Source organism: Pecten maximus, chromosome 17 (assembly GCF_902652985.1).
Source record: "Pecten maximus chromosome 17, xPecMax1.1, whole genome shotgun sequence".
Lineage (NCBI taxonomy): Eukaryota > Metazoa > Mollusca > Bivalvia > Pectinida > Pectinidae > Pecten > Pecten maximus.
The window spans coordinates 25591125-25617814 of record NC_047031.1 but is presented as its reverse complement, the minus strand read 5'-3'; the positions used below and the strand labels follow the sequence as shown (position 1 = coordinate 25617814).

Genomic DNA, 26690 nt, shown 5'->3' with positions numbered 1-26690 from the left:
TGACAGGAAGTCTTATGTTTGGTTACAGGAAGTCTTATGATGTTTGGTGACAGGAAGTCTTATGTGTGGTGACAGGAAGTCTTATGTTTGGTTACAGGAAGTCTTATGTGTGGTTACAGGAAGTCTTATGATGTTTGGTGACAGGAAGTCTTATGATGTTTGGTGACAGGAAGTCTTATGTTTGGTTACAGGAAGTCTTATGTGTGGTTACAGGAAGTCTTATGATGTTTGGTGACAGGAAGTCTTATGTGTGGTGACAGGAAGTCTTATGTTTGGTTACAGGAAGTCTTATGTGTGGTGACAGGAAGTCTTATGTTTGGTGACAGGAAGTCTTATGTGTGGTGACAGGAAGTCTTATGTTTGGTTACAGGAAGTCTTATGTGTGGTGACAGGAAGTCTTATGTGTGATGACAGGAAGTCTTATGTTTGGTTACAGGAAGTCTTATGTGTGGTGACAGGAAGTCTTATGTTTGGTTACAGGAAGTCTTATGTGTGGTGACAGGAAGTCTTATGTGTGATGACAGGAAGTCTTATGTTTGGTTACAGGAAGTCTTATGTGTGGTGACAGGAAGTCTTATGTTTGGTTACAGGAAGTCTTATGTTTAGGTGACAGGAAGTCTTATGTGTGGTGACAGGAAGTCTTATGTTTGGTTACAGGAAGTCTTATGTTTAGGTGACAGGAAGTCTTATGTGTGGTGACAGGAAGTCTTATGTTTGGTTACAGGAAGTCTTATGTTTGGTTACAGGAAGTCTTATGTGTGATGACAGGAAGTCTTATGTGTGGTGACAGGAAGTCTTATGTGTGGTGACAGGAAGTCTACTGTGTGGTGACAGGAAGTCTTCTGTGTAAAGTGATTTTCCATCATAGTTATATATGTATAATATAATGTGACTGGATGAGTATTATAAAGATTTGATAGATTTTGAATTATACTGAACAGATTTAATTACACATTTATATTCATTTGTATTTGATTATATATATACATGCATATGGCAGACTGGGTATTCTATATATACCAGTATATATATTTGACAGACTGGATATTATATTTACCAGTATATATATTTGACAGACTGGGTTTGGTTTTATATTTACCAGTATATATATTTGACAGACTGGATATTATATTTACCAGTATATATATTTGACAGGCTGGGTATTCTATTTACCGGTATATATATTTGAAAGGCTGGGTATTATATTTACCAGATTATATATATATATTTGACAGGCTGTGTATTATATATACCAGTATATATATTTGACAGGCTGGGTATTCTATTTACCAGTATATATATTTGAAAGGCTGGGTATTATTTTTACCAGATTATATACAGTCAAACCTCGATGATTCGAACTTCGTTGATTCGAATTTCTCGCTGTATCGAACTTTTTGCTTGGTCCCGAATTTCCTTACTATATAACGCTACTAACGAACCTATGCATGATTCGAATTTTTATAAATCGAAGTTTTCGATGTATCGAACTTTTTTCATGGCCCGTTAGCTATGATGTCATAGGTAATTGACATCTCATGATTCGAACAAAAGTTTACCTGTACTGACCACTGGACAGGTGTTGGTCGTGACCCCCGCGGCAAGATTTCACACTTCTCCCCTAGATGCCCTGACTGACAATAGGGATAACGATAGCGTGTGTTGTCACTCCCGATCATGGGGTTAATTAATAATCAGACCAAATTGATAGATAAAAGGGGTATTTAGAAGCCATGACATTTAATCACTCCGGTAGTCGTCTCTGATAATCTTTGCCGCCATTGAAATCAGCGGTCGGTGAGTAAATTTTACGGAACTATAAAACAAGCGGACCAATTTTAAACACAAACAATTAGCGATGTCTTCACTCATAAGTGTCACATTGCAAACTTATACATAAATATCCAAGTAAATCGATTATTTGTCATTCAATCATGCATTCTCCAACCGATCGGCATTCCGTATTTTATATGCATAACGTAACCGCACGTGTCTTTAGCAGAAAAGCCTAACGACTTACGTAAGTGTGCATTGTACTTATTTTGCTTTATCTGTTAAACGCGATATAAGTGTTTTGTAACCGATACATAGTTTGTTTAATTAATAAAATGCTTAGGTATAATTAATGAAAAGTATTTTTATTTTGTTCTGTTTGAGGTATAAATTAACTTTTGAGCCTGACAGGCGATGATCATCACGAAGACACCGAGGACATGTAACGTTAACATATATGGTCATTATCAAGAAAACATCGATCTATTGTCAACCATGAATAATTCGAAGTCCCGCTGTTTCGAAGTTTTTCTGGTAGTCCCTTGAACTTCGAAACATCGAAGTTTGACTGTATATATATTTGACAGGCTGGGTATTATATATACCAGTATATATATTTGACAGGCTGTGTATTATATATACCAGTATATATATTTGACGGGCTGGGTATTATATTTACCAGTATATATATTTGACAGGCTGGGTATTATATTTACCAGTATATATATTTGACAGGCTGGGTATTATATTTACCAGTATATATATTTGACAGAGTGGTTTTCTATCTACCAGTATATATATTTGACAGACTGGGTATTCTATCTACCAGTATATATATTTGACAGGCTGGGTATTATATATACCAGTATATATATTTGACAGACTGGGTATTATATTTACCAGTATATATATTTGACAGACTGGGTATTATATTTACCAGTATATGTATTTGACGGGCTGGGTATTCTATCTACCAGTATATATATTTGACAGACTGGGTATTCTATCTACCAGTATATATATTTGACAGACTGGGTATTATATTTACCAGTATATATATTTGACAGACTGGGTATTATATTTACCAGTATATATATTTGACAGACTGGGTATTATATTTACCAGTATATATATTTGACAGACTGGGTATTATATTTACCAGTATATATATTTGACAGACTGGGTATTATATTTACCAGTATATGTATTTGACGGGCTGGGTATTCTATCTACCAGTATATATATTTGACAGACTGGGTATTCTATCTACCAGTATATATATTTGACAGACTGGGTATTATATTTACCAGTATATATATTTGACAGACTGGGTATTCTATCTACCAGTATATATATTTGACAGGCTGCAGGACATTCTATTTACCAGTATATATATTTGACAGGCTGGGTATTATATTTACCAGTATATATATTTGAAAGGCTGGGTATTATATTTACCAGTATATATATTTGACAGACTGGGTATTCTATACACCAGTATTTATATTTGACAGGCTGGGTGAAGACATTTGATGATTACTATCAAGCCCAGGTTAGACAACTCCTTGACAACATAATCAACAAGCTAGAAGAGGATCCCCGAAGGAAGTTCATTGAGACGGAGATGTCTTTTTTTTCCACCTGGTGGCATGACATCACACAAGATAAACGTAAACGTGTGAAAAGGTAAAATAAATTGAAAGTGATCATATGTAGATATAAAACCAAGGTCTGATGGCCCAGGGTAAAACTGTAGATATAGGGCAAGGAAAAACCAGTTACCTACGTGTAGGTCTGATGGCCCAGGGTAAAAATGTAGATATAGGGCAAAGAAAAACTTGTTACCTATACGTGTAGGTCTGATGGCCCAGGGTAAAAATGTAGATGTAGAGCAAAGAAAAACCTAGGTCTGATGGCCCAGGGTAAAAATGTAGATGTAGAGCAAAGAAAAACCTAGGTCTGATGGCCCAGGGCTAGAATGTAGATATAGGGCAAGAAGACCCCAATGTCTGACGGCTCAGGGCTAAAATATAGGTATAGAGTATGTAAAAACCAAGGTCTCACCCTGACAGATCTTTGGGCTGCCATATTTTGAAATGAGGCAGCCCAGGCCCCTAGAGGTGAAGCCCCTCATGGGGGATATGGGGGCCAGACCGTCCAGCCCCTTACCCCAACACTGAGGACAAAAAGGAATTCTAGATGCAGTTTTATGTTCATGCTGAGCATAGAAATATTAGATCTTACACCAAAGGGTTTTATAAAAAAAAGTTATGAAAATAAAATTATTGAAGCAAATTAAGAAAATTTTTTAAATAAGCTGGACATGATACATTTGCCTTAAAATGTTGGCAGCCTATGGGGCTGCTGGCCTGGACATTCTGGCACCCGATCAAATTCCAGGCAGCCTAGCTAGGGCTGTCTGCAGTCTGGACTTTCTGGCACCCGACCAAATTCCAGGCAGCGCAGGGCTGCCATCCTACTGCTAGTGTTGATCCCTGGCTGTAGTTGACATGCTGTATGGTGTCCTTACATCAGTTCTGATTTTCAAATGGACATTAATTTTAAGTTCACTAGTTAATTTCAGAGTAAAATGGCTGTTTATGTCCTCTTTTCTCTATTGTGCCATTCATTGAATGTGCTAAAACCAGCATGGCTGATATCTAAACCATTTGCTTCTAACCACAGATTTCATCTAATCATCTTAAAATGCACTGGAGATATTGATATGAAGTTGATGAACTTATACTTTTGAGGCCCTCTAGCAGTGTATATCAGTATCCAAAATACTGAAAGACAATATTCCTCTATACAGCACAAGTGACAGCTGGGCGCCATTTGAATAACCAAGTTTGTTCAAATAAATGACCTTGACCCTCATTTCAAGGTCACATGGGTCAAATAGGATAAGATATTTAAACGACTTCTCCTCAATAACCAAAAGGCCCAGGGACTTGATATTAGGCCTATAGCATCCTGGGGTAAAGGACTACCAAGTTTGTTCAAATGAATGACCTTGACATTAATTCAAGGTTACAAAGGTCAAATAGGCTATAATCTTCAAACTACTTCTTCTCAATAACCAAGAGGTCCAGAGACTTGATATTGGGCCTGTAGCATGCTGGGGTGAAAGGCTACCAAGTTTGTTCAAATGAATTACCTTGACCTCCATTCAAGGTCACAGTGTGAAATAGGCTTAAATCTTTAAACAGAGATAATGTGATAGCCAAGTCTCACCAAGATCTGATATTAGCCAATAGTATGCTGGTATGAAGGACTAGAAAATTTATTGACATAAATAAACCTAGCTTACACTGATATTTGAATAAAGTGGTAATCAGCATAGTATCTGTAGAAATGACATCTATCAACTTCAAAGTTGCTGTAGAGGCAGGTGAGCGATACAGGCCCATTGGGCCTCTTGTTACATGATTGCGATCTACTATATACTCTATGATTTGCTAGTCCCTAATTAAACATCAAGTCATGCACGCGATACTGCAGGTCATATTTCAGGTCATACTAAAAGCCATAATGCAGGTCATACCGCAATAATATACACATCAGTTTTCTTCAGTATATATGTACTTCTGTCTATGTTCAGGGCCAGGTATTGTTACCTCAAAACAAAATGATCTACAAACATTGAAATAAAATCAATACTTTGAATTTTCTTGAGATTATCTCTGCGATAGACTCCCATCAATCTCCTTGAACACCTTATGATAAAGGAGATGTAGGCATTCTTTGCAGTATATTGATTCAGTGATGCTATTGAGAGTAATTGCCATTTTTATGATTTTTAAACTTTTGTACACATCTGTCAATTTTCAACCAGTTTCATTGAAATTTGGTAGACTGTATAATTAAGAGACGTCTTTTCCTTTGGTCTGATATATCAGACAAGTTTTGGGGACTTCCGAGTCTGTCTGACACAGTATGTCAGAAGAGACTCACTTCTCTGTTTTACATAAAAGATAAAACACTGAAATTTATTGATTGCTCAAGGAAAGTATGAGTTAAACAATCTGATTAAGTATGAGCTATCTTATAAAACTATTCTCTGTACGAAAATGTCAGAATATTTAGGAATTCAACATTAACAATGTAAACATCCATAAAAATTAGCTGAGAAAAATTAGCTGAGTGGAGTTTCCCTCAATCTATATCAAGAAAAATTTGCTGTGGGGAGTTTCCCTAAATCTATATTAGGAAAAATTAGCTGAGGGGAGTTTCCTTCAATCTCTATTAAGAAAAATTAGTTGAGGGGAGTTTCCCTAAATCTATATTAGGAAAAATTAGCTGAGGGGAGTTTCCTTCAATCTATATCAAGAAAAATTAGCTGTGGGGAGTTTCCCTAAATCTATATTAGGAAAAATTAGCTGAGGGGAGTTTTTCTAAATCTTTGTTAGGAAAAATTAATTGAGGGGAGTTTCCCTAAATCTATATTAGGAAAAAATTAGCTGTGGGGAGTTTTCCTAAATCTATATTAGGAAAAATTAATTGAGGGGAGTTTTCCTAAATCTATATTAAGGAGAAATTAATTGAGGGGAGTTTCCCTAAATCTATATTAGGAAAAATTAGCTGAGGGGAGTTTTACTCAATCTATATTAGGAATATCACATTTGTTTTGTCATGTTTGACTGTCATTGGTTTGTTATCAGACTGGTGGACAACGGACAGCTGGAGATTACAACAGGAGGCTGGGTCATGACTGACGAGGCCAATGCCCACTACTCGGCCATTGTGGATCAGCTGATCGAAGGCAACCAATGGGCACACAATGTTCTAGGTAGGTTGTTGAGTCACGTATCGGCTGATTGAAGGCAACCAATGGGTATACAGTGTTCAGTGATTTTTCAGCCTATATAAATAGGGTCGGGTACCGATCCCATTCCGAATGAGATTTCATTAAAAAAAATCTCAATTGTCCCGCCGAAATTCCCAAATAATTACCGATTTCAATTCCCGATATTTTGACCCGGTCGCTGTTTTGGCCATTAGTATACAAATAATGTGCAAACGCTTGGGCGATCGCGAATCGCCAAAAAATGGCGGCCTCACATAATGGCAAGTACTACGTAAAGAAAATACGATTATCCGACAGCAAGGGCTCCAAAACCCTAACTGAACTATTTAAACCCAAAACACCAACACAGACGGCATTATCAGAACCCATAGTACATGCCAGTCCACTTCCGATTGTCGGGACAAAGCCTGCTACGTCGGTATCTCCGCCACCTTCAGTCGGCGAGCCGGACACCGACTGTCAAGTCAACATACAAAATGTAGGTCTACTTAAAGGAAAACCAAAATCAGATCGACGCCTTTTGATGAGAATTAATTTTGAGGGACCAAAACACTTGTCCGCAGAGGACCTCGGATCTCTGATCCTCTTGTTCAAAAACAAAAAAGACAGACAAATACCCTTGTGAACACTGTCACAACAAAATAGAAAAAATAAAACCAAAGTGATCTCCATTTAATTGTTTGTTTATTGTTTTAATGTATACACTAATTTATTTGTAAATCAAATTTACAATTTTTCCCAAAAATATCATTTTCCGCGTTAGATTTTCCCAATTTCCAGGAAAGTTATTTTTTCCCAAAATAGGCTGAAAAATCACTGATGTTCTAAGTAGGTCGCTGAGTCACGTATCGGCTGATCGAAGGCAACCAATGGGTATATACAGTGTTCTAAGTAGGTCGCTGAATCACGTATCGGCTAATTTGCAACCTACTTGCTGTCCTTGTAATTTGTACAAGCATTATAGTGCTACCCTGTGAATTACTGCCCCATCAGGCCCCTATAGATAATGGTGGGGCGTATAACCTGGTAACAGCCATTAGATCCAAACTGATGCTATTGGTTATGTTATCTGGCACTTTGTCTCCTGTATAATTGTGTGATAGCTGTCAAACCAGGTTGATTTTGCTAACCAGCTACCAGAAAGACTTGAATGTTTAGAAAATGATAAATCAATCAACAATAATCAGTACCAGTATTTGGATTATGGATGGCTGAGAGAAGTTTTTGATATTATTTTCAGGTGTTGAGCCCAAGTCTGGCTGGGCCATTGATCCGTTTGGTCATTCTCCGACGATGGCGTACCTCCTAAAGCGAGCAGGGCTTAACAACATGTTGATACAGCGTGTCCATTACGCTGTCAAGAAAAAACTAGCGAAGGACAAACAGTTGGAGTTTATGTGGAGGCAGCACTGGGGTGAGAATGACGTTACTGTGCCAACAATCCCCCTCCCCCCTCTCCCCCTCCCCCCCGCATCTCCCTTCTTTACTTTTACTTAAAAATCTTTTTTAAAGGAGTATAAGCTAAAAAGAAATCAGAAATAAGCACTCCCCAAACTTTAATACAGTGTACTGAATTTCAAAATAGGGGAGGTGGCTAATTAGTCCCCTATCAGTAAAACTGGAGGGACAATAGGTTCTTCCTGTCCGTCTAGTACATACCTACAGTCGAACCTGTCTGTAAAAGACACCTAAGGGACAAGACAAAAGTGTCCTTTATAGAGAGGTGTCCTTTATATAGAGGTTCAATATACATACCTATATGTACCGGAGGGACTATAGGTTCTTCCTGTCCGTCTAGTACATACCTATATGTACCTTATGCCAAGGTTAGTCTGCGCACTAGCAGCTCAATTCCATTAGGGATTTGATCAAAATTCACACCCAAATATCCAGATAACCAGCATGCCTGTTTAAGGAAAAATACAGTATGTCCCCTACTTATAACCGAGTCCCTATTTAGGAATAAGACACCCCCAAATGTCCAGTCCTCCCTACTGTAACCCACGTAGATTTTACGAATACTTTATTCCGCGAACTAACCTCTTTAGACATATTCACGAATACATCATTTCGCGAAAGCTGATCTAGAAATGACTTTTAATTTGCGAATGATGAGCTATTCGAGTCATGGACGCCGCAAGATTCCTATATTGGTAACCGATACCTTGGTCGCCATTCCAAGGTGTTATTTTCGTAAAAATGATCGGGAAAGATTTTAATTTGCGATTGACTCTCCTTGCGTAATTACGGGAAAATCACACGAAATATAAGTGATTTACAGTATTTAAGATGAAGGCTCCCAATTTTGTTAATAAGTTCTTGCAAATTTCTTGTGCTTTGTCTTTCGAACCTTTTTGGAATACCCTTAGTCAAATTAAGTAATCAATTTCTTTAGGTCAAGAAAGGAATATATTGTCTACAAAAGGGGAATAATCTTTCATTTATGAAATAGCATTATCCTCCATCATATGTAAAGAGAGATAACTCTGTGTTAACATTACAGATCGTGATGGCAGCACGGATATGATGTGTCATATGATGCCATTTTACTCGTATGATGTGCCCCACACGTGTGGTCCCGACCCTAAGATATGTTGTCAGTTTGACTTCGCTAGGATGCCACCGAGTCGATATAACTGTCCGTGGAAGGTCGCCCCCAGTGCCATTACAAACAGCAATGTAAATGAGAGGTGAGTCACCAATTTATTGTCACACAGGTATACATATTTATATAGATATTTAATCTCAGTAAAACTTAGATATTAAATATCAGTGGATATTATTGTTACACAGGTATACATATTTATATAGAAATTAAATCTCAGTGAAACTTATTGTCACACAGATATACTGTACATATATATATATAGAAATTAAATCTCAGTGAAACTTATTGTCACACAGGTATACATATTTATATATAGATATTAAATATCAGTAAAACTTATCATCACACAGGTATACATATTTATATAGATATTAAATATCAGTGAAACTTATCGTCACACAGGTATACATATTTATATAGATATTAAATATCAGTGAAACTTATCGTCACACAGGTATACATATTTATATAGAAATTAAATATCAGTGAATATTATTGTTACACAGGTATACATATTTATATAGATATTAAATATCAGTAAAACTTATCATCACACAGGTATACATATTTATATAGATATTAAATCTCGGTGAAACTTAACATCACACAGGTATACATATTTATATAGAAATTAAATCTCGGTGAATATTATTGTTACACAGGTATATATATAATATATAGAAATTAAATCTCAGTGAAACTTATCATCACACAGGTATACATATTTATATAGAAATTGAATACCAATTATGGCTTCAGAGAGATTTTCTTGATTGTGGAAGCTGTTTGTCTGCCTGCGAATTTTCCTTAAAGTATATTATATTTGTACGTATGTTTTTAGCTCACCTGGACCGAAGGTCCGGTGAGCTTATGCCATGGTGCGGCGTCCGTCGTCCGTTGTTCCATCAACATTTACTTCAAATCGCTACTAGTTATAAAGTTATGAATGGATTTGAACCAAATTCGGTCAGAAACATCCTTTGGGGAAGGGGAACAGATTTTGCATAAATGGTGACTCTGACCACCAAGGGGCCAAAGGGGCGGGGCCTAATGGGGAAATAGAGGTAATTCCTTCAAATCGCTACTAGTCATAAAGTTATGAATGGATTTGAACCCAATTTGGTCAGAAACATTCGTGGGGGAAGAGGAACAGAATTTGCATAAATGGTGACTCTGACCCCCGAGGAGCCAAAGGGTGGGGCCCCATAGGGGAAATAGAGGTAATTTTTTTAAATTGCTACTTGTTATAAAGTTATGAAAGGCTTTGAACCCAATTTGGTCAGAAACATCATTGGGGGAAGAGGAACAGATTTTGCATAAATGGTGTTTCTGACCCCTGAGGGGCCAAAGGGCGGGGCCCATAGGGGAAATAGAGGTCATTCTTTTTAATCGCCACTAGTAATAAAGTTATGAATGGATGTTCTAAAAACAATTCTTAAGGTCTTTCAGACCCTTAGAGAGTCTTGACTTTGTTATTTCTTTAAAGCAGTTGGGGATGACTTTGTTATTTCTTTAAAGCAGTTGGGATCCCCACACCATAACCATATAATAGCATTGTTTGAGATTGACAAATAAAACGAATTGAACATGAACATGAACATTATTTTGACATTTGGTCAAATCCAACCAGGTGAGTGATACAGGCCCCATGGGCCTCTTGTTATAATCATGATATAGACAACAACAAACTGATCCATGGGAAAAAACTCATTGACACTTCGATCTGGATATATAGGCATAAATTGCCTGCATCTAGTATTATTGTTGTTATTTGGATTATACTGCTCATTTGTATAGGAAAGGGATTTTCCTACAGTATTTCAACTGGGTCCATTGAATTGGGAATTTCTACGCGACAAAATGTGACATTGAGAAAAACGAAAAAATAATGAAATTTATACAAATCCCAATTTTTCTTTGATGACTATTGCTCTTATATTATTTTTTATTTCATTTTGAGATCTAGGAATGTTTTTAATTTTTCAAAAGTACCTTAGTATAAGTTCTTTGTAGATAAAACTTACTTGATTTCAAAATTGACTTCAAAATTGGGAATTTTTCAGTGGCAAATTGGGAATTTTCACAAGATTTTTTAGGGGAATGGGTCCATTTAATGGACCCTGTTTCTATTGTAGGAAAATCACTGATGACAGACAGACAGACAGACATTCTTTATTTCCCCTTCAACAGAGATTTTGTATGACAAGCAGTTTACATTTTATATAATGTGATCTGACTTAATATTGAACCTGGTAATATACATATCAATTCATACATATACAGTGCATTCCACTTAATCGGGTAACGCTTAATCGGGTATTTCGTTTAATTGGGTAAAATTTCAAAAACCAAAACCATTTTCTCTTAAATCATGTTAAAAAAATTCGTTTAATTGGGTTGGAAAAGTCGTATTTTTCGGTTATTCGAATAGAACAATCGGGACAAAAAATAGAAATGCTCCGATTTTCACGAAAGTCATCGCGTATTTCTTTAAGTTTTAGACATTTATCAACAAATAGTGTAATTTTGATGGTTCAAATGTCAAAAAACAGTTAAATATTACCTTAAACGGTAATGTTATGTCGGGGTTTTGTCATGTTCAGAACTGTGTTGTTGTTGATTCTGCCTCGTGTGGTTTTTCCCCAACAGGAAGTCGACTAAGAATTGTGGGTAAAATTAAATGTTATTTTTAGAGTCAGCAGCAGGCAAAACGTAATGGGGTTTTAAAAGCATAATTAAGCGACTAGACAATTAAACTTTTACGTCTGGGATATAAAATCTTCGAAGCAAAAACCAAAACAATAGGTTTTTACCTGGGTCTGATATTGCTACAGATCGATTGATATCACCGCTTACTGTATGTGGCGAATCCAAAGTGAGGGGTTCGCCACGGGGAAATGTGACGACACCGATACACAGGTGAGTTAAAAATCAGTAGCGAGCAGTAAAAGGACAGACGCCCGACGTTAGCTCATAATTCCTATTCAGGTTAGGATTAGAACTGGTTAATAAAAACATTACATTGGATTTCGTGTTGTTTTATCAGTGACTGCCAGTGTCAAGTTCGTATAAATTTATACCACAGGAAACGACCTAAATAAACTCGGTTTCTCCGATCTCTGTGCTTTGGTAATTGGAAATAATATGGAATATTTTAAACTTCAAAGCGAACATAAGAATGTCTCTATGATAAACATAAATGATTTTAGATGTAATTGTCGGCGAGTCCTTAGATCGTATGTCAAATTAGGAACACACGGATGAAACAGGGATGCATAACCCCCCGATTTGAGGTGCTACGATTGTACTGTGCCGCGAATAAGAAAATCATTAAGGTTTTGTTATTTTAATACACACATTTTTATACAATTAGTAATAGTAATCTGACAATTTGACATCAGTAAAAGCACAAACAAAAACACCGTTTATTAACAATAATAACGCAAATATTTTCATCCAAAATCCACCCAAGTCTGACTACCATTACGGACCAAATCCAAGATGGCGACGTGCATTTCGGCTTATCGGGTAAGTCGGTTAATCGGGTAAAAAGTCCCCGCAAATAGGCAACCCGATTAAGCGGAATGCACTGTATATTAAAAAAAAAGATAGATAACTTACGATATATTCCTGCATTATAATTGTACAATACAATAAACTAATTGTAGAAAACAAAAACAAATATGTTGTTATCTTATACAATAATGGACATCTTATGATAAGAAATTTTATATTAGTATTTTATATTTTAAGCTAATTACAATAAAATCTCCATCTCGTACAACATTCCATTGATATATCTAGACATATTTAATAACAGTGCTTCCCATTTTATCTCATGGCAATCTACATAATTCTTAAAATACAACAACAACAACAACAACAAGGTTCTAATTAAATAAATATGTTTTGAATGTTAATAAGTTTTATATCAATTGTGTTTAAAAGAATGATTAAGTATTAATAAGACCCCTCCCCTAATATGTTTGAGGATGAACCCCGACTATTTAATAAGGCCCCTCTCCTAATATGTTTGAGGATGATACTCAACTATTTAATAAGACCCCTCCCCTAATATGTTTCAGGATGAACCCCGACTATTTAATAAGACCCCTCTCCTAATATGTTTGAGGATGATACTCGACTATTTAATAAGACCCCTCTCCTAATATGTTTGAGGATGATACTCAACTATTTAATAAGACCCCTCTCCTAATATGTTTGAGGATGATACTCAACTATTTAATAAGACCCCTCTCCTAATATGTTTGAGGATGATACTCGACTATTTAATAAGACCCCTCTCCTAATATGTTTGAGGATGATACCTAACTATTTAATATGTTTGAGGATGATACCTAACTATTTAATAAGACCCCTCTCCTAATATGTTTGAGGATGATACTCGACTATTTAATAAGACCCCTCTCCTAATATGTTTGAGGATGATACTCAACTATTTAATAAGACCTCTCTCCTAATATGTTTGAGGATGATACCTAACTATTTAATAAGACCCCTCTCCTAATATGTTTGAGGTTGATACTCAACTATTTAATAAGACCTCTCTCCTAATATGTTTGAGGTTGATACTCAACTATTTAATAAGACCCCTCTCCTAATATGTTTCAGGATGATACTCAACTATTTAATATGACCCCTCTCCTAATATGTTTGAGGATGATACCCAACTATTTAATAAGACCCCTCTCCTAATATGTTTGAGGATGATACTCAACTATTTAATAAGACCCCTCTCCTAATATGTTTGAGGATGATACCCAACTATTTAATAGGACCCCTCTCCTAATATGTTTGAGGATGAACCCGACTATTTAATAAGACCCCTCTCCTAATATGTTTGAGGATGAACCAAAACTATTTAATAAGACCCCTCTCCTAATATGTTTGAGGATGATACTCAACTATTTAATAAGACCTCTCTCCTAATATGTTTGAGGATGATACTCAACTATTTATTAAAACCTCTCTCCTAATATGTTTGAGGATGAACCCCAACTATTTAATAAGACCCCTCTCCTAATAAGTTTGAGGATGATACTCGACTATTTAACAAGACCTCTCTCCTAATATGTTTGAGGATGAACCCCAACTATTTAATAAGACCCCTCTCCTAATATGTTTGAGGATGATACTCAACTATTTGATAAAACAGAGGGATCCATCAGGCAAGAATTTGAAACATTAGAAGCATACATGTATGAGAAAAGTCATCTAAAGTAAAAGTGGGCTATGAAAAATGTTTACAATATGGGGCATCATTTAATTTGATATTAAAGATGGACTAATTTAGTGAATAAAAAACATAAGGTATTCACCGGGGAAATATATAAGAAACATATCTGCAGATTTAAAAAATAGAAATCTAACATTTAAAAGCCAAGGTTTTGATTAATACAAATCAAGAATCATATCCACTATTATTAATATTGGATATGAAATAGAAACATGAGGAATTCCAGAAAAATAGTTGTATATGTGGGATGGGAAAACTCAGCTATTGGAAAGAAAACTGTACTGCTGTATTAACAGAAGGGTATGGAAATGATTGATATTTAACTTTTTTTTTCAAAGTAAACAAAAACAAACCAAAAAATTCATAAAATACATTCAAAATATTAAATTCAAAAACAGAAAATTGGAACTCAATAGGTAAATTTATTCTCACGAATTTAGACAACATTAAATGCAAAATAAGAATTTGTCCATGTGTTGGATAAACCTAATAATGGTAAGGGGGTGTGAAATGGACCTTTTTTTTTAATCGGTCAAGTAAGATGGCAGCCACGGCCTCTGATTGGCTAAACAAATAATTTGCTTCAACTCTTTTACTAATCAGTGGAATTCAACACTTTGCAGGAGGGATGGTTACAAGATGTACTTTAATTTTGTATCAAAAAAATATTGAAATTAAAAACAAAATAGCTGTCATAGATATGACTTCTAATTGGTTGAAATTTAGATATTGTCTGATGAAATTTAGTATGTAGGTGAAGTATGGCACTGCAATAACACTGGCTGCTTTTATTTTTGGTAAATACAAAATGGCAGCATCTTCTGGAATATGGGAGGCATTTGGGGGATTTCTTTAATGGTTTCCCATTATAATTAGTACTTGTCATATAAATGTGGTGGGATTTCAACTAAACTTTCCAGCAAATATCCTTACACATTGTAGATGTGCTTAATCTATAAGAGGTAGAATTTACCTCCATCTTTTGTAAAGCTAAGTTGCAGTTTAGCATGTTAACAAACCAAATTATCATCCTCAGTCCTTCCTGAAGAGTAGCAATTTTACTATTTTTATCACAGCTACCACATACTGCTGTACTGTAGTAGTTTTATCACAGCTATCACATACTGCTGTACTGTAGTAGTTTATAGCTATCACATACTGCTGTACTGTAGTAGTTTATAGCTATCACATACTGCTGTACTGTAGTAGTTTATAGCTGTCACATACTACTGTACTGTAGTAGTTTATAGCTGTCACATACTACTGTACTGTAGTAGTTTATAGCTATCACAAACTGCTGTACTGTAGTAGTTTATAGCTATCACATACTGCTGTACTGTAGTGGTTTATAGCTATCACACACTGCTGTACTGTAGTAGTTTATAGCTATCACACACTGCTGTACTGTAGTAGTTTATAGCTATCACATACTACTGTACTGTATTAGTTTATAGCTATCACATACTGCTGTACTGTAGTAGTTTATAGCTATCACGTACTGCTGTACTGTAGTAGTTTTATTATAACTATCACATACTGTTGTACTGTAGTAGTTTATAGATATCACATACTGCTGTACTGTAGTAGTTAAAAGCTATCACATACTGCTGTACTGTAGTAGTTTATAGCTATCACATATTGCTGTATGGTAGTAGTTGTATTATAACTATCACATACTGTTGTACTGTAGTAGTTTATAGATATCACATACTGCTGTACTGTAGTAGTTTTGTAGTGATCACATACTGCTGTACTGTAGTAGTTTGTAGCTATCACACATTGCTGTACTGTAGTAGTTTATAGCTATCACATACTGCTGTACTGTAGTAGTGTATAGCTATCACATACTGCTGTACTGTAGTAGTGTATAGCTATCACATACTGCTGTACTGTAGAAGTTTATAGCTTTCACATACTGCTGTACTGTAGTAGTTTATAGATATCACATACTGCTGTACTGTAGTAGTTTATAGCTATCACATACTGCTGTACTGTAGTAGTTTATAGCTATCACACACTGCTGTACTGTAGTAGTTTATAGCTATCACATACTGCTGTACTGTAGTAGTTTTATTATAGCTATCACATATTGCTGTACTGTAGTAGTTTATAGCTATCACGTACTGCTGTACTGTAGTAGTTTATAGCTATCACATATTGCTGTACTGTAGTAGTTTATAGCTATCACATACTGCTGTACTGTAGTAGTTTATAGCTATCACATACTGCTGTACTGTAGTAGTTTATAGCTATCACACACTGCTGTACTGTAGTAGTTTATAGCTATCACACACTGCTGTACTGTAGTAGTTTATAGCTATCACATACTGCTGTACTGTAGTAGTTTGATCAAACTACCTAAAATCTCATCCTCATCAATCACTGTCCACACCCTACCTGTCCTGTCTACACCTACAGCACAGATACACGAATTGTCTATGTCTGGACCTATGTGTATGATCCTGAGGAACTCACCACCTCCACTGAGGAGTAGAATTCTGTTGTTGTCACTGTCCCCTACGATGAGGTTTCCCACACTATCAAACACCACACAATCTGAGGGATCAAATGGTTTACCTCCTGTTTGTGGTGTTTGTTGATATGTACTGGGGATGTCACCTCTGTATACAAACAGTACCTGGAAATCAGTATCCATGACAACAACATGTTTGTTTCCATCACCACCATCATCTTTATCACTGTTATCAATCACTGCGACATTGTGAGTGACAGGACACTCTGTGATCCTCCATGGTGTACTTGGTTTCCCAGCCCCTGAAGTGAGCACCTTATCCCCTTGTTTAGTAACTTTGCAGATTTGTTTAGAACGGCCCAGAATGATATGGTTACTGGCTGTAACACATAAACAATGGAGTGTCTCCTTGGTTTTGAATCTGTGTGTTAGTCGTCCTGATACCAGCTCCAGGATGTTGTTGTTTGTGTCACAGACCCACAGTCTGTGTGTTGTTGGTGACAGACTCATGTCCTTTATCCCAGCCTTGTGTTGGACCTTCTGTACTACATTACCCTTCCTGTCCAGGAGATATATTCTGCGATCGTAATAACTATAATAGTAACTGGTCCAGACCTGGTCATCATTGGTGGGGCATAAGAAGTCAATGTTACTCTCGTACCAATCAAACTGCCCCAGCACCTTGGTCTCTGGCAGTAGTACATTCCGTGTTGCTGCTTTCTTTCCTTTATCTACTAACATGTTTTGTGTAGAGAATTGTCGCTGATCGTCTGATGTTAAGACTGATTGATCCTGGTCGATCATTGTTTGACCTTGACCTGAGGGGATAACTTTCCCCAGAGCTTGTTCCAGGTGACCTCGGGGATTTTCGTTTGGAGTGAAGCTGGCAGTACACAGAACAGGTTTTGCAGGGAGACTGGTACAAGAATGCTTTTCAAAAGATACATCGTAAATTTGTATATGAGAACCCTGCTGAAGTGCTGTCTTACATTCCTGTATCTGTTGTTTGAGTTGTTTGTCGTACATCTCCAGGTCCTGTTTGTATTTCTGTATGAGTTTGGTATTGTCCTCTCTCATTTTCTGATAAAGAGAGAGTGTCTCGGCTGTAAGCTTGTCAAGGTCTTTTTTTATTTTGTCTGTTTGCATCCTCAACTGATGTGACAGTTTCTCAAATGTACTGTCATTGTCTTTGAGGTGTATATCAGTAGAGGTGATGTATTTCCCAATTTGTACCAGGTCATTTTGTTCTGTTCTGTCAATAAAATATTTAATGTCTTGTTTCTTCTGAGGAGTGATTTCACTGAGCTCACAGATCGGATGGCTGTTGTGCAGAGAGGAAAGACATTTTGGACAAAGCAGTTCCTGACATTTTCTACAATAAAACTCCAGTTGTCTCCCCTTATGATGAATACAGTTTGTCTGACCTTTCTTGCGTAAAGGCATCATGGCTGTAGCCATTCTGATGAAAAGTCGTTCTGAGGATGTTTGTTTTTATAGTGTTATTGTTATCAAATCAGTTGAATTAGAGTTTAGTCGATCAGTTGAATTAGAGTTTAGTCGATCAGTTGAATTAGAGTTTAGTCGATCAGTTGAATTAGAGTTTAGTCGATCAGTTGAATTAGAGTTTTGTCTAGAAAATGAATCTTGAATTTTTGTTCCAACCAGCTGTAACTGTTCATTAGACATAATATTATGTGAAAGCACAAAGTGATAGCTACCTCAATATCACTGATGTCACAGGGTTACTGTGTTGATGAAGAATGATTTATCTCCAGCCTTGGAATTCACAGCCTCTTCTGTTGTGTCAGAACTTGATCAATCTTAGTTAGTTACTGGTTTACTGCCTACGTGGCTCTGCCTATTGATGAAGGTTTCGTCTCAACAACAGAAGTCAGTGTTCTGTCAGTGTGATGATTGGTCAATGATATCCAGTTTTGAGCCGAATTTGAACTCACAAATGTCTTAAGTGTCGCTCTCAGTGTCAAATGGAATGTAACAAACCTTCAGATCGCAATCCCATGTAAATAAACGTCATATTTGGGTGTGTACAGTGTAGATCTACCTGTACAGGTGTAATTACCTACCCCCGGTATGATACTTCCTGGTTGTGTAAGGTTACCTATCTACAGACATACAATTGTACATTAGTAATAGATACAGTGTAGTAGGTCATGTTCACCAACCGTGGCTTTAAACACTTACTGTCCTGGCAGGTATTGTCTGTTAGGTATGTGTATTGGGTAATAAGACATACCTGTACTGTGGGTAGATATACCTGTGTATTTGGTAATAGGACATACCTGTACTGTGGGTAGATGTACCTGTGTATTGGGTAATAAGACATACCTGTACTGTAGGTAGATACACCTGTGTATTGGGTAATAAGACATACCTGTACTGTGGGTAGATATACCTGTGTATTTGGTAATAAGACATTCCTGTACTGTGGGTAGATACACATGTGTATTGGGTAATAAGACATACCTGTACTGTGGGTAGATATATACCTGTGTAATAGGTAATAAGACATACCTGTACTGTGGGTAGATATACCTGTGTATTGGGTAATAAGACATACCTGTACTGTGGGTAGATACACCTGTGTAATAGGTAATAAGACATACCTGTACTGTGGGTAGATACACTTGTGTATTGGGTAATAAGACATACCTGTACTGTGAGTAGATATACCTGTGTATTGGGTAATAAGACATACCTGTACTGTGGGTAGATACACCTGTGTAATAGGTAATAAGACATACCTGTACTGTGGGTAGATACACCTGTGTATTGGGTAATAAGACATACCTGTACTGTGGGTAGATACACCTGTGTAATAGGTAATAAGACATACCTGTACTCTAGATATACCTGTGTATTAGGTAATAAAACATACCTGTACTGTGGGTATATATACCTGTGTATTGGGTAATAAGACATACCTGTACTGTGGGTAGATACACCTGTGTATTAGGTAATAAGACATACCTGTACTGTGGGTAGATATACCTGTGTATTGAGTAATAAGACATACCTGTACTATGGGTAGATACACATGTGTTTGGGGTAATAAGACATACCTGTACTGTGGGTAGATATACCTGTGTATGGGGCAATAAGACATACCTGTACTGTGGGTAGATACACATGTGTATTGGGTAATAAGACATACCTGTACTATGGGCAGATACACCTGTGTATTAGGTAATAAGACATACCTGTACTGTGGGTAGATACACCTGTATATTGGGTAATAAGACATACCTGTACTGTGGGTAGATACACCTTTGTATAGGGTAACAAAACATACCTGTGCTGTACTGTTGGTAGATACATCTGTGTATTGGGTAATAAGACATACCTGTACTGTGCTGTGGGTACACCTTTGTATAGGGTAACAAAACATACCTGTACTGTGCTGTTGGTAGATGCACCTGTGTATTGGGTAATAAGACATACCAGTGCTGTGGGTAGATGCACCTGTGTATTGGGTAATAAGACATACCTGTGCTGTGGGTAGATGCACCTGTGTATGGAGTAATAAGACATACCTGTGCTGTGGGTAGATGCACCTGTGTATTGGATAATAAGACATACCTGTGCTGTGGGTAGATGCACCTGTGTATGGAGTAATAAGACATACCTGTGCTGTGGGTGGATGCACCTGTGTATTGGGTAATAAGACATACCTGTACTGTGGGTAGATACACCTGTGTGTTGGTAATAAGACATACCTGTACTGTGGGTAGATATACCTGTGTGTTGGTAATAAGACATACCTGTACTGTGGGTAGATATACCTGTGTGTTGGTAATAAGACATACCTGTACTGTGGGTAGATGCACCTGTGTGTTGGTAATAAGACATACCTGTACTGTGGGTAGATATACATGTGTATTAGGTAATAAGACATCGCTACTTGTCATAAAGTTATGAAAGGATTTGAACCCAATTTGGTCAGAAATATCATTGGGGGAAGAGGAACAGATTTTGCATAAATGGTGTTTCTGACCCCTGAGGGGCCAAAGGGGCGGGGCCCATAGGGGAAATAGAAGTAATTCTCTTTTAATCGCCACTAGTAATAAAGTTATGAATGGATGTTCTAAAAACAATTCTTAAGGCCTTTCAGACCCTTAGAGAGTCTTGACTTTGTTATTTCTTTAAAGCAGTTGGGATCCCCACACCATAACCATATAATAGCATTGTTTGAGATTGACAAATAAAACGAATTGAACATGAACATGAACATTATTTTGACATTTGGTCTAATCCAACCAGGTGAGTGATACAGGCCCCATGGGCCTCTTGTTATAATCATGATATAGACAACAACAAACTGATCCATGGGAAAAAACTCATTGACACTTTGATCTGGATATATAGGCATAAATTGCCTGCATCTAGTATTATTGTTGTTATTTGGATTATACTGCTCATCTGTATGGGAAGGGATTTTCCTACAGTATTTCAACTGGGTCCATTGAATTGGGAATTTCTACGCGACAAAATGTGACATTGAGAAAAACGAAAAAATAGTGAAATTTATACAAATCTCAATTTTCTTTGATGACTATTGCTCTTATATTATTTTTAGCTCACTGGTTACGAGTAACCGAGAGCTAATGCTGTCACCCCGGCGTCAGCGTCGGCGTCGGCGTCAGCGTCGGTGTTGGCGTCGGCATCCCAAAACTTTAAAGTTTTTGGAGTAAGTTTTTGGAAAGCTTGTAAGTCCAAAAGTATACACCTCATGCCCTTCTAAGTTGTTTTATACATTCATTAGAGGTCTAGGAGTGATGTATGGCAAAATTATGCAGAAAAAAAATGTGATTTTTTTTCGCATTTTACCATTTTGTGGACTTAACTTTTTTGGCACCAAAACCCACTTTAAAGTTTTTGGAGTAAGTTTTTGGAAAGATTGTAAGTCCAAAAGTATACACCTATCACCTTCTAATTTGGTTTATACATTCATTAGAGATCCGGGAGTGATGCTGTGGCAAATCATGTAGAACAAAATTGGCATTTTGGCATTTTACTATTTAGTGGACTTACTTTTTTTGACACAAAAACTCACTTTGAAGATTTTGGGGGTTAGTTTTGAAAAGCTTGTAAGTCCACACCCTTCTTATTTGATTTATACATCCATTAGAGGTCTAGGAGCGATATTATGTGACATACAATTTCAAAATGACATGCTTATACATACATAAAAAATGAATGCAAAGTGTGATTGCTACCGCCGGTGAGCTTTCGCAATAATTGATTGCACTTTATTTTATTTTGAGATCTAGAAATGTTTTTTATTTTTCAAAAGTACCTTAGTATAAGGTCTTTGTAGATAAAACTTACTTGATTTCAAAAGTGACTTCAAAATTGGGAATTTTTCAGTGGCAAATTGGGAATTTTCACAAGATTTTTTAGGGGAATGGGTCCATTTAATGGACCCTGTTTCTATTGTAGGAAAATCACTGATGACAGACAGACATTCTTTATTTCCTCTTCAACAGAGATTTTGTATGTCAAGCAGTTTACATTTTATATAATGTGATCTGACTTAATATTGAACATGGTAATATACATATCGATTCATACATATATATTAAAAAAATATAGGATAACTTACGATATATTCCTGCATTATAATTGTACAATACAATAAACTAATTGTAGAAAACAAAAACAAATATGCTGTTATCTTATACAATAATGAACATCTTATGATAAGAACTTTTATATTAATATTTTATATTTTAAGCTAATTACAATAAAATCTCCATCTCGTACAACATTCCATTGATATATCTAGACATATTTAATAACAGTGCTTCCCATTTTATCTGATGGCAATCTACATAATTCTTAAAATACAACAACAACAACAACAACAAGGTTCTAATTAAATAAATATGTTTTGAATGTTAATAAGTTTTATATCAATTGTGTTTAAAAGAATGATTAAGTATTAATAAGACCCCTCCCCTAATATGTTTGAGGATGAACCCCAACTATTTAATAAGACCTCTCTCCTAATATGTTTGAGGATGAACCCCAACTATTTAATAAGACCCCTCTCCTAATATGTTTCAGGATGATACTCAACTATTTAATAAGACCCCTCTCCTAATATGTTTGAGGGTTTTTGGGAAATTAACCCAATTTTTGGGGAAATCCAACCCTTCCTTTATTTTTGGGGAAAATATTACTCAACATTTTTTTTCCCCTTCCAAATTTTGGGGAATGTTAATCAAACTTTTTTAATAGGGACCTTTTTCCTTTTCGGGTTTAAATGTTTCCCAATATTTAAAAATAAGCCCCTTCTTTCCTAAAAAATTGGTAAATACTAACTATTTCAAAAACCCCCTTTTTTTACTTGTTTAAGGAAAAATTTTTTAAATTTTAAATTTAATTGTTTTAATAACCCCCCGCCTTCCTTATTTTAATAAAACCCTTTTTCCCAATTTTTGAGGTTTCCCCAAAAATGTAATAAAACCCCTTCTTTAAAAAATTTTTTTGAGGTTTTTTTGTAAAAATAAATTTTAAATAAGACCCTCCCCTAATATGTTTGGGGAAAACCCCACTTTTTAAAAAAAACCTCTCTCCTAATTTTTTGAGGATGCCCCCCCAAATATTTAAAAAACCCCCTCCCCTTAATTTGTTTAGGATGCTCAACTTTTTTTAACAAGCCCCCTTTTCCCCCTAATATTTTTGGGATAAACCCCCAACTTTTTAAATTTAAAAACCCCTCTCCTAATATTTTGGGGGGGGATGAACTAAAACTTTTTAAAAAAAGGGGCCCCCCCTCCAAAAATGTTTGGGAATTGAACTTACTTTTTAAATAAAAAATCCCCAAATTTTTTTAAAGGGGGTAACTTTTTAAAAATTTGGATTTACAATTTTTGGGGTTTCATTTTAATTTTGGATTTAAATTTTTTTGGCGGTTTATAAAATAAAAACCCCCTTTAAGGGGTTTAAGGGGGAAATTTTTATAAGCCCCCTTTTTTTTGGGTTTAAAAAATTTTAAATCAACCCCCTTTCCAAAGGTTTGAAATACTCAAATATTATAAACTTTTAATTTTTTGGATTTTAAAAAATTTAAAAAACCTTTAAAATTTGGGGAAAATAAAATTTTAAAATTTTTGGGAGGGAAAAACCGCTTTTTAAAAAAACCCTTCTCTTTAAAAGGGTTTTGAAATGAATTTTAAAACCCTTTTTTTTTTAAAGTAAACCAAAAAACAACCAAAAAATTTAAAAAAAAACATTAAAAATTTTAATTTAAAAAAAAGAAAAGGGGGCCAAAAGGAAAAATTTTCCCCAATTTTGGGGGAAAACAAAAAATTTTAAAACAAGTTTTGGCCATTTTATAAAAAAAAATTTAAGGTAAGGGGGGAAAAATTAAAAACCTTTTTTTTAAAAATGGTAAAAAAATTTTAAAAGCCAGGTTTTGATTTAAAACAAAAATTTCCCCCTTAAATTTTTAAAACTAAAAAGGGAATTTCCCAAAAATTTTGGGGGATGGAAAATTACTTTAAAAAATTTTGTTTTAAAAAAAAAATTTTTTTTTAAATTAAAAAAAAAAAAAAATTCTAAAATAAATTCAAATTTTAAATTAAAAAGTTGGAAAATGGAAATTATTTAAATTTTCACTTGAAAAAAAATTTTTGGCCTGTTTTATTTTGGTAATTAAAAGGGATTTTTTTTTTGGGAAATGGGGAGGCACCCAGGGGTTTTTTAATTTTTTTCCCATATTTGTTACTTTTTAAAAATTTTGGGGGGTTTTCAACCTTTCAAAAATATTTTTACAATTGTGAATTCTTAATTTATAAAAAAAATTTTTTTGTAAATTAAAAAAAATTTGCTTTTCCCCAAATTACCCCTTTTGGTTTTTAGATAGCCAAATTTTCAAATTTTTAATTACACTAAAAAACCGGGCTGCTTTATTTTTTTATCAAAAGGCAGCCCTTCTGTTTACTTTAGTATTTTTTTTTCCCCAAATTCCGAAACTGTAAAAAAGTTATTTTCCCCAAACGGGGCGAGAAAATTATTTTTCCCACAGATGTTTAAACTTAGGGGTTTTACCTCCCAAACTCTTTTCCGTTTAGTTTTAAACCAAAAATCACTCGCCTTCCTGGGGGAGTTTTTTTTTTTTTATAACAAAATGTGTTGTATTTAGTTTATAAGTAAAAAACTGTGAAATGAGTGGGTTAAATAGCTAAACATACTTTTAAATTATTATTTTTAAATATAAAAATTGGCTGTATGTAGTTTTTTAAGAAAAAAACAAAAAACTGTTGTTGTTATTTTTTTATTTGGGTTGTGTGGTTTTTTTTTTTTTTTTTTTTTTTTTTATAGTATCAAATTCCCTGTACTGTAGTAGTTTATAGCTATCACACACTGCTGTACTGTAGTAGTTTATAGCTATCACATACTGCTGTACTGTAGTAGTTTATAGCTATCACATATTGCTGTATGGTAGTAGTTGTATTATAACTATCACATACTGTTGTACTGTAGTAGTTTATAGATATCACATACTGCTGTACTGTAGTAGTTTATAGCTATCAAATACTGCTGTACTGTAGTAGTTTATAGCCATCACATACTGCTGTACTGTAGTAGTTTATAGCTATCACACACTGCTGTACTGTAGTAGTTTATAGCTATCACACACTGCTGTACTGTAGTAGTTTATAGCTATCACATACTGCTGTACTGTAGTAGTTTTGTAGCGATCACATACTGCTGTACTGTAGTAGTTTATAGCTACCACATACTGCTGTACTGTAGTAGTTTTGTAGCGATCACATACTGCTGTACTGTAGTAGTTTATAGCTATCACATACTGCTGTACTGTAGTAGTGTATAGCTATCACATACTGCTGTACTGTAGTAGTTTATAGCTATCACATACTGCTGTACTGTAGTAGTTTATAACTATCACATACTGCTGTACTGTAGTAGTGTATAGCTATCACATACTGCTGTACTGTAGTAGTTTATAGCTATCACATACTGCTGTACTGTAGAAGTTTATAGCTTTCACATACTGCTGTACTGTAGTAGTTTATAGATATCACATACTGCTGTACTGTAGTAGTTTATAGCTATCACATACTGCTGTACTGTAGTAGTTTATAGCTATCACACACTGCTGTACTGTAGTAGTTTATAGCTATCACACACTGCTGTACTGTAGTAGTTTATAGCTATCACATACTACTGTACTGTATTAGTTTATAGCTATCACATACTGCTGTACTGTAGTAGTTTATTATAACTATCACATACTGTTGTACTGTAGTAGTTTATAGCTATCACATACTGCTGTACTGTAGTAGTTTATAGCTATCACATACTGCTGTACTGTAGTAGTTTATAGCTATCACATACTGCTGTACTGTAGTAGTTTATTATAGCTATCACATACTGCTGTACTGTAGTAGTTTATAGCTATCACATATTGCTGTACTGTAGTAGTTTATAGCTATCACATACTGCTGTACTGTAGTAGTTTATAGCTATCACATACTGCTGTACTGTAGTAGTTTATAGCTATCACACACTGCTGTACTGTAGTAGTTTATAGCTATCACATACTGCTGTACTGTAGTAGTTTGATCAAACTACCTAAAATCTCATCCTCATCAATCACTGTCCACACCCTACCTGTCCTGTCTACACCTACAGCACAGATACACGAATTGTCTATGTCTGGACCTATGTGTATGATCCTGAGGAACTCACCACCTCCACTGAGGAGTAGAATTCTGTTGTTGTC

The 26690-nt window shown here is 35.5% G+C and overlaps 1 protein-coding gene and 1 long non-coding RNA gene across 3 annotated transcripts in view; one reads left to right on the top strand and one right to left on the bottom strand.

Annotated features, from left to right (window-relative positions):
• The window catches only part of LOC117314924 (alpha-mannosidase 2x-like), a 54751-nt gene that overhangs the window by 3798 nt on the left and 24263 nt on the right, over positions 1-26690 (top strand). The window contains exons 4-7 of the mRNA XM_033869023.1: positions 3288-3459; positions 6435-6562; positions 7821-7994; positions 9084-9270. Coding sequence (XP_033724914.1) covers positions 3288-3459; positions 6435-6562; positions 7821-7994; positions 9084-9270 — 661 coding nt within the window. The remainder of the gene's footprint in view (positions 1-3287; positions 3460-6434; positions 6563-7820; positions 7995-9083; positions 9271-26690) is intronic.
• LOC117314926 lies at positions 13033-23044 on the bottom strand. Of its 2 annotated transcripts, none has more exons than XR_004529638.1 (3): positions 22888-23044; positions 13782-14127; positions 13033-13516 (listed from the first exon to the last, which is right to left on the bottom strand). It is a non-coding gene; the product is annotated as an uncharacterized LOC117314926 (long non-coding RNA). The 2 variants fall into 2 exon arrangements; XR_004529637.1 differs by having other exon boundaries at positions 13782-14343; positions 22963-23022.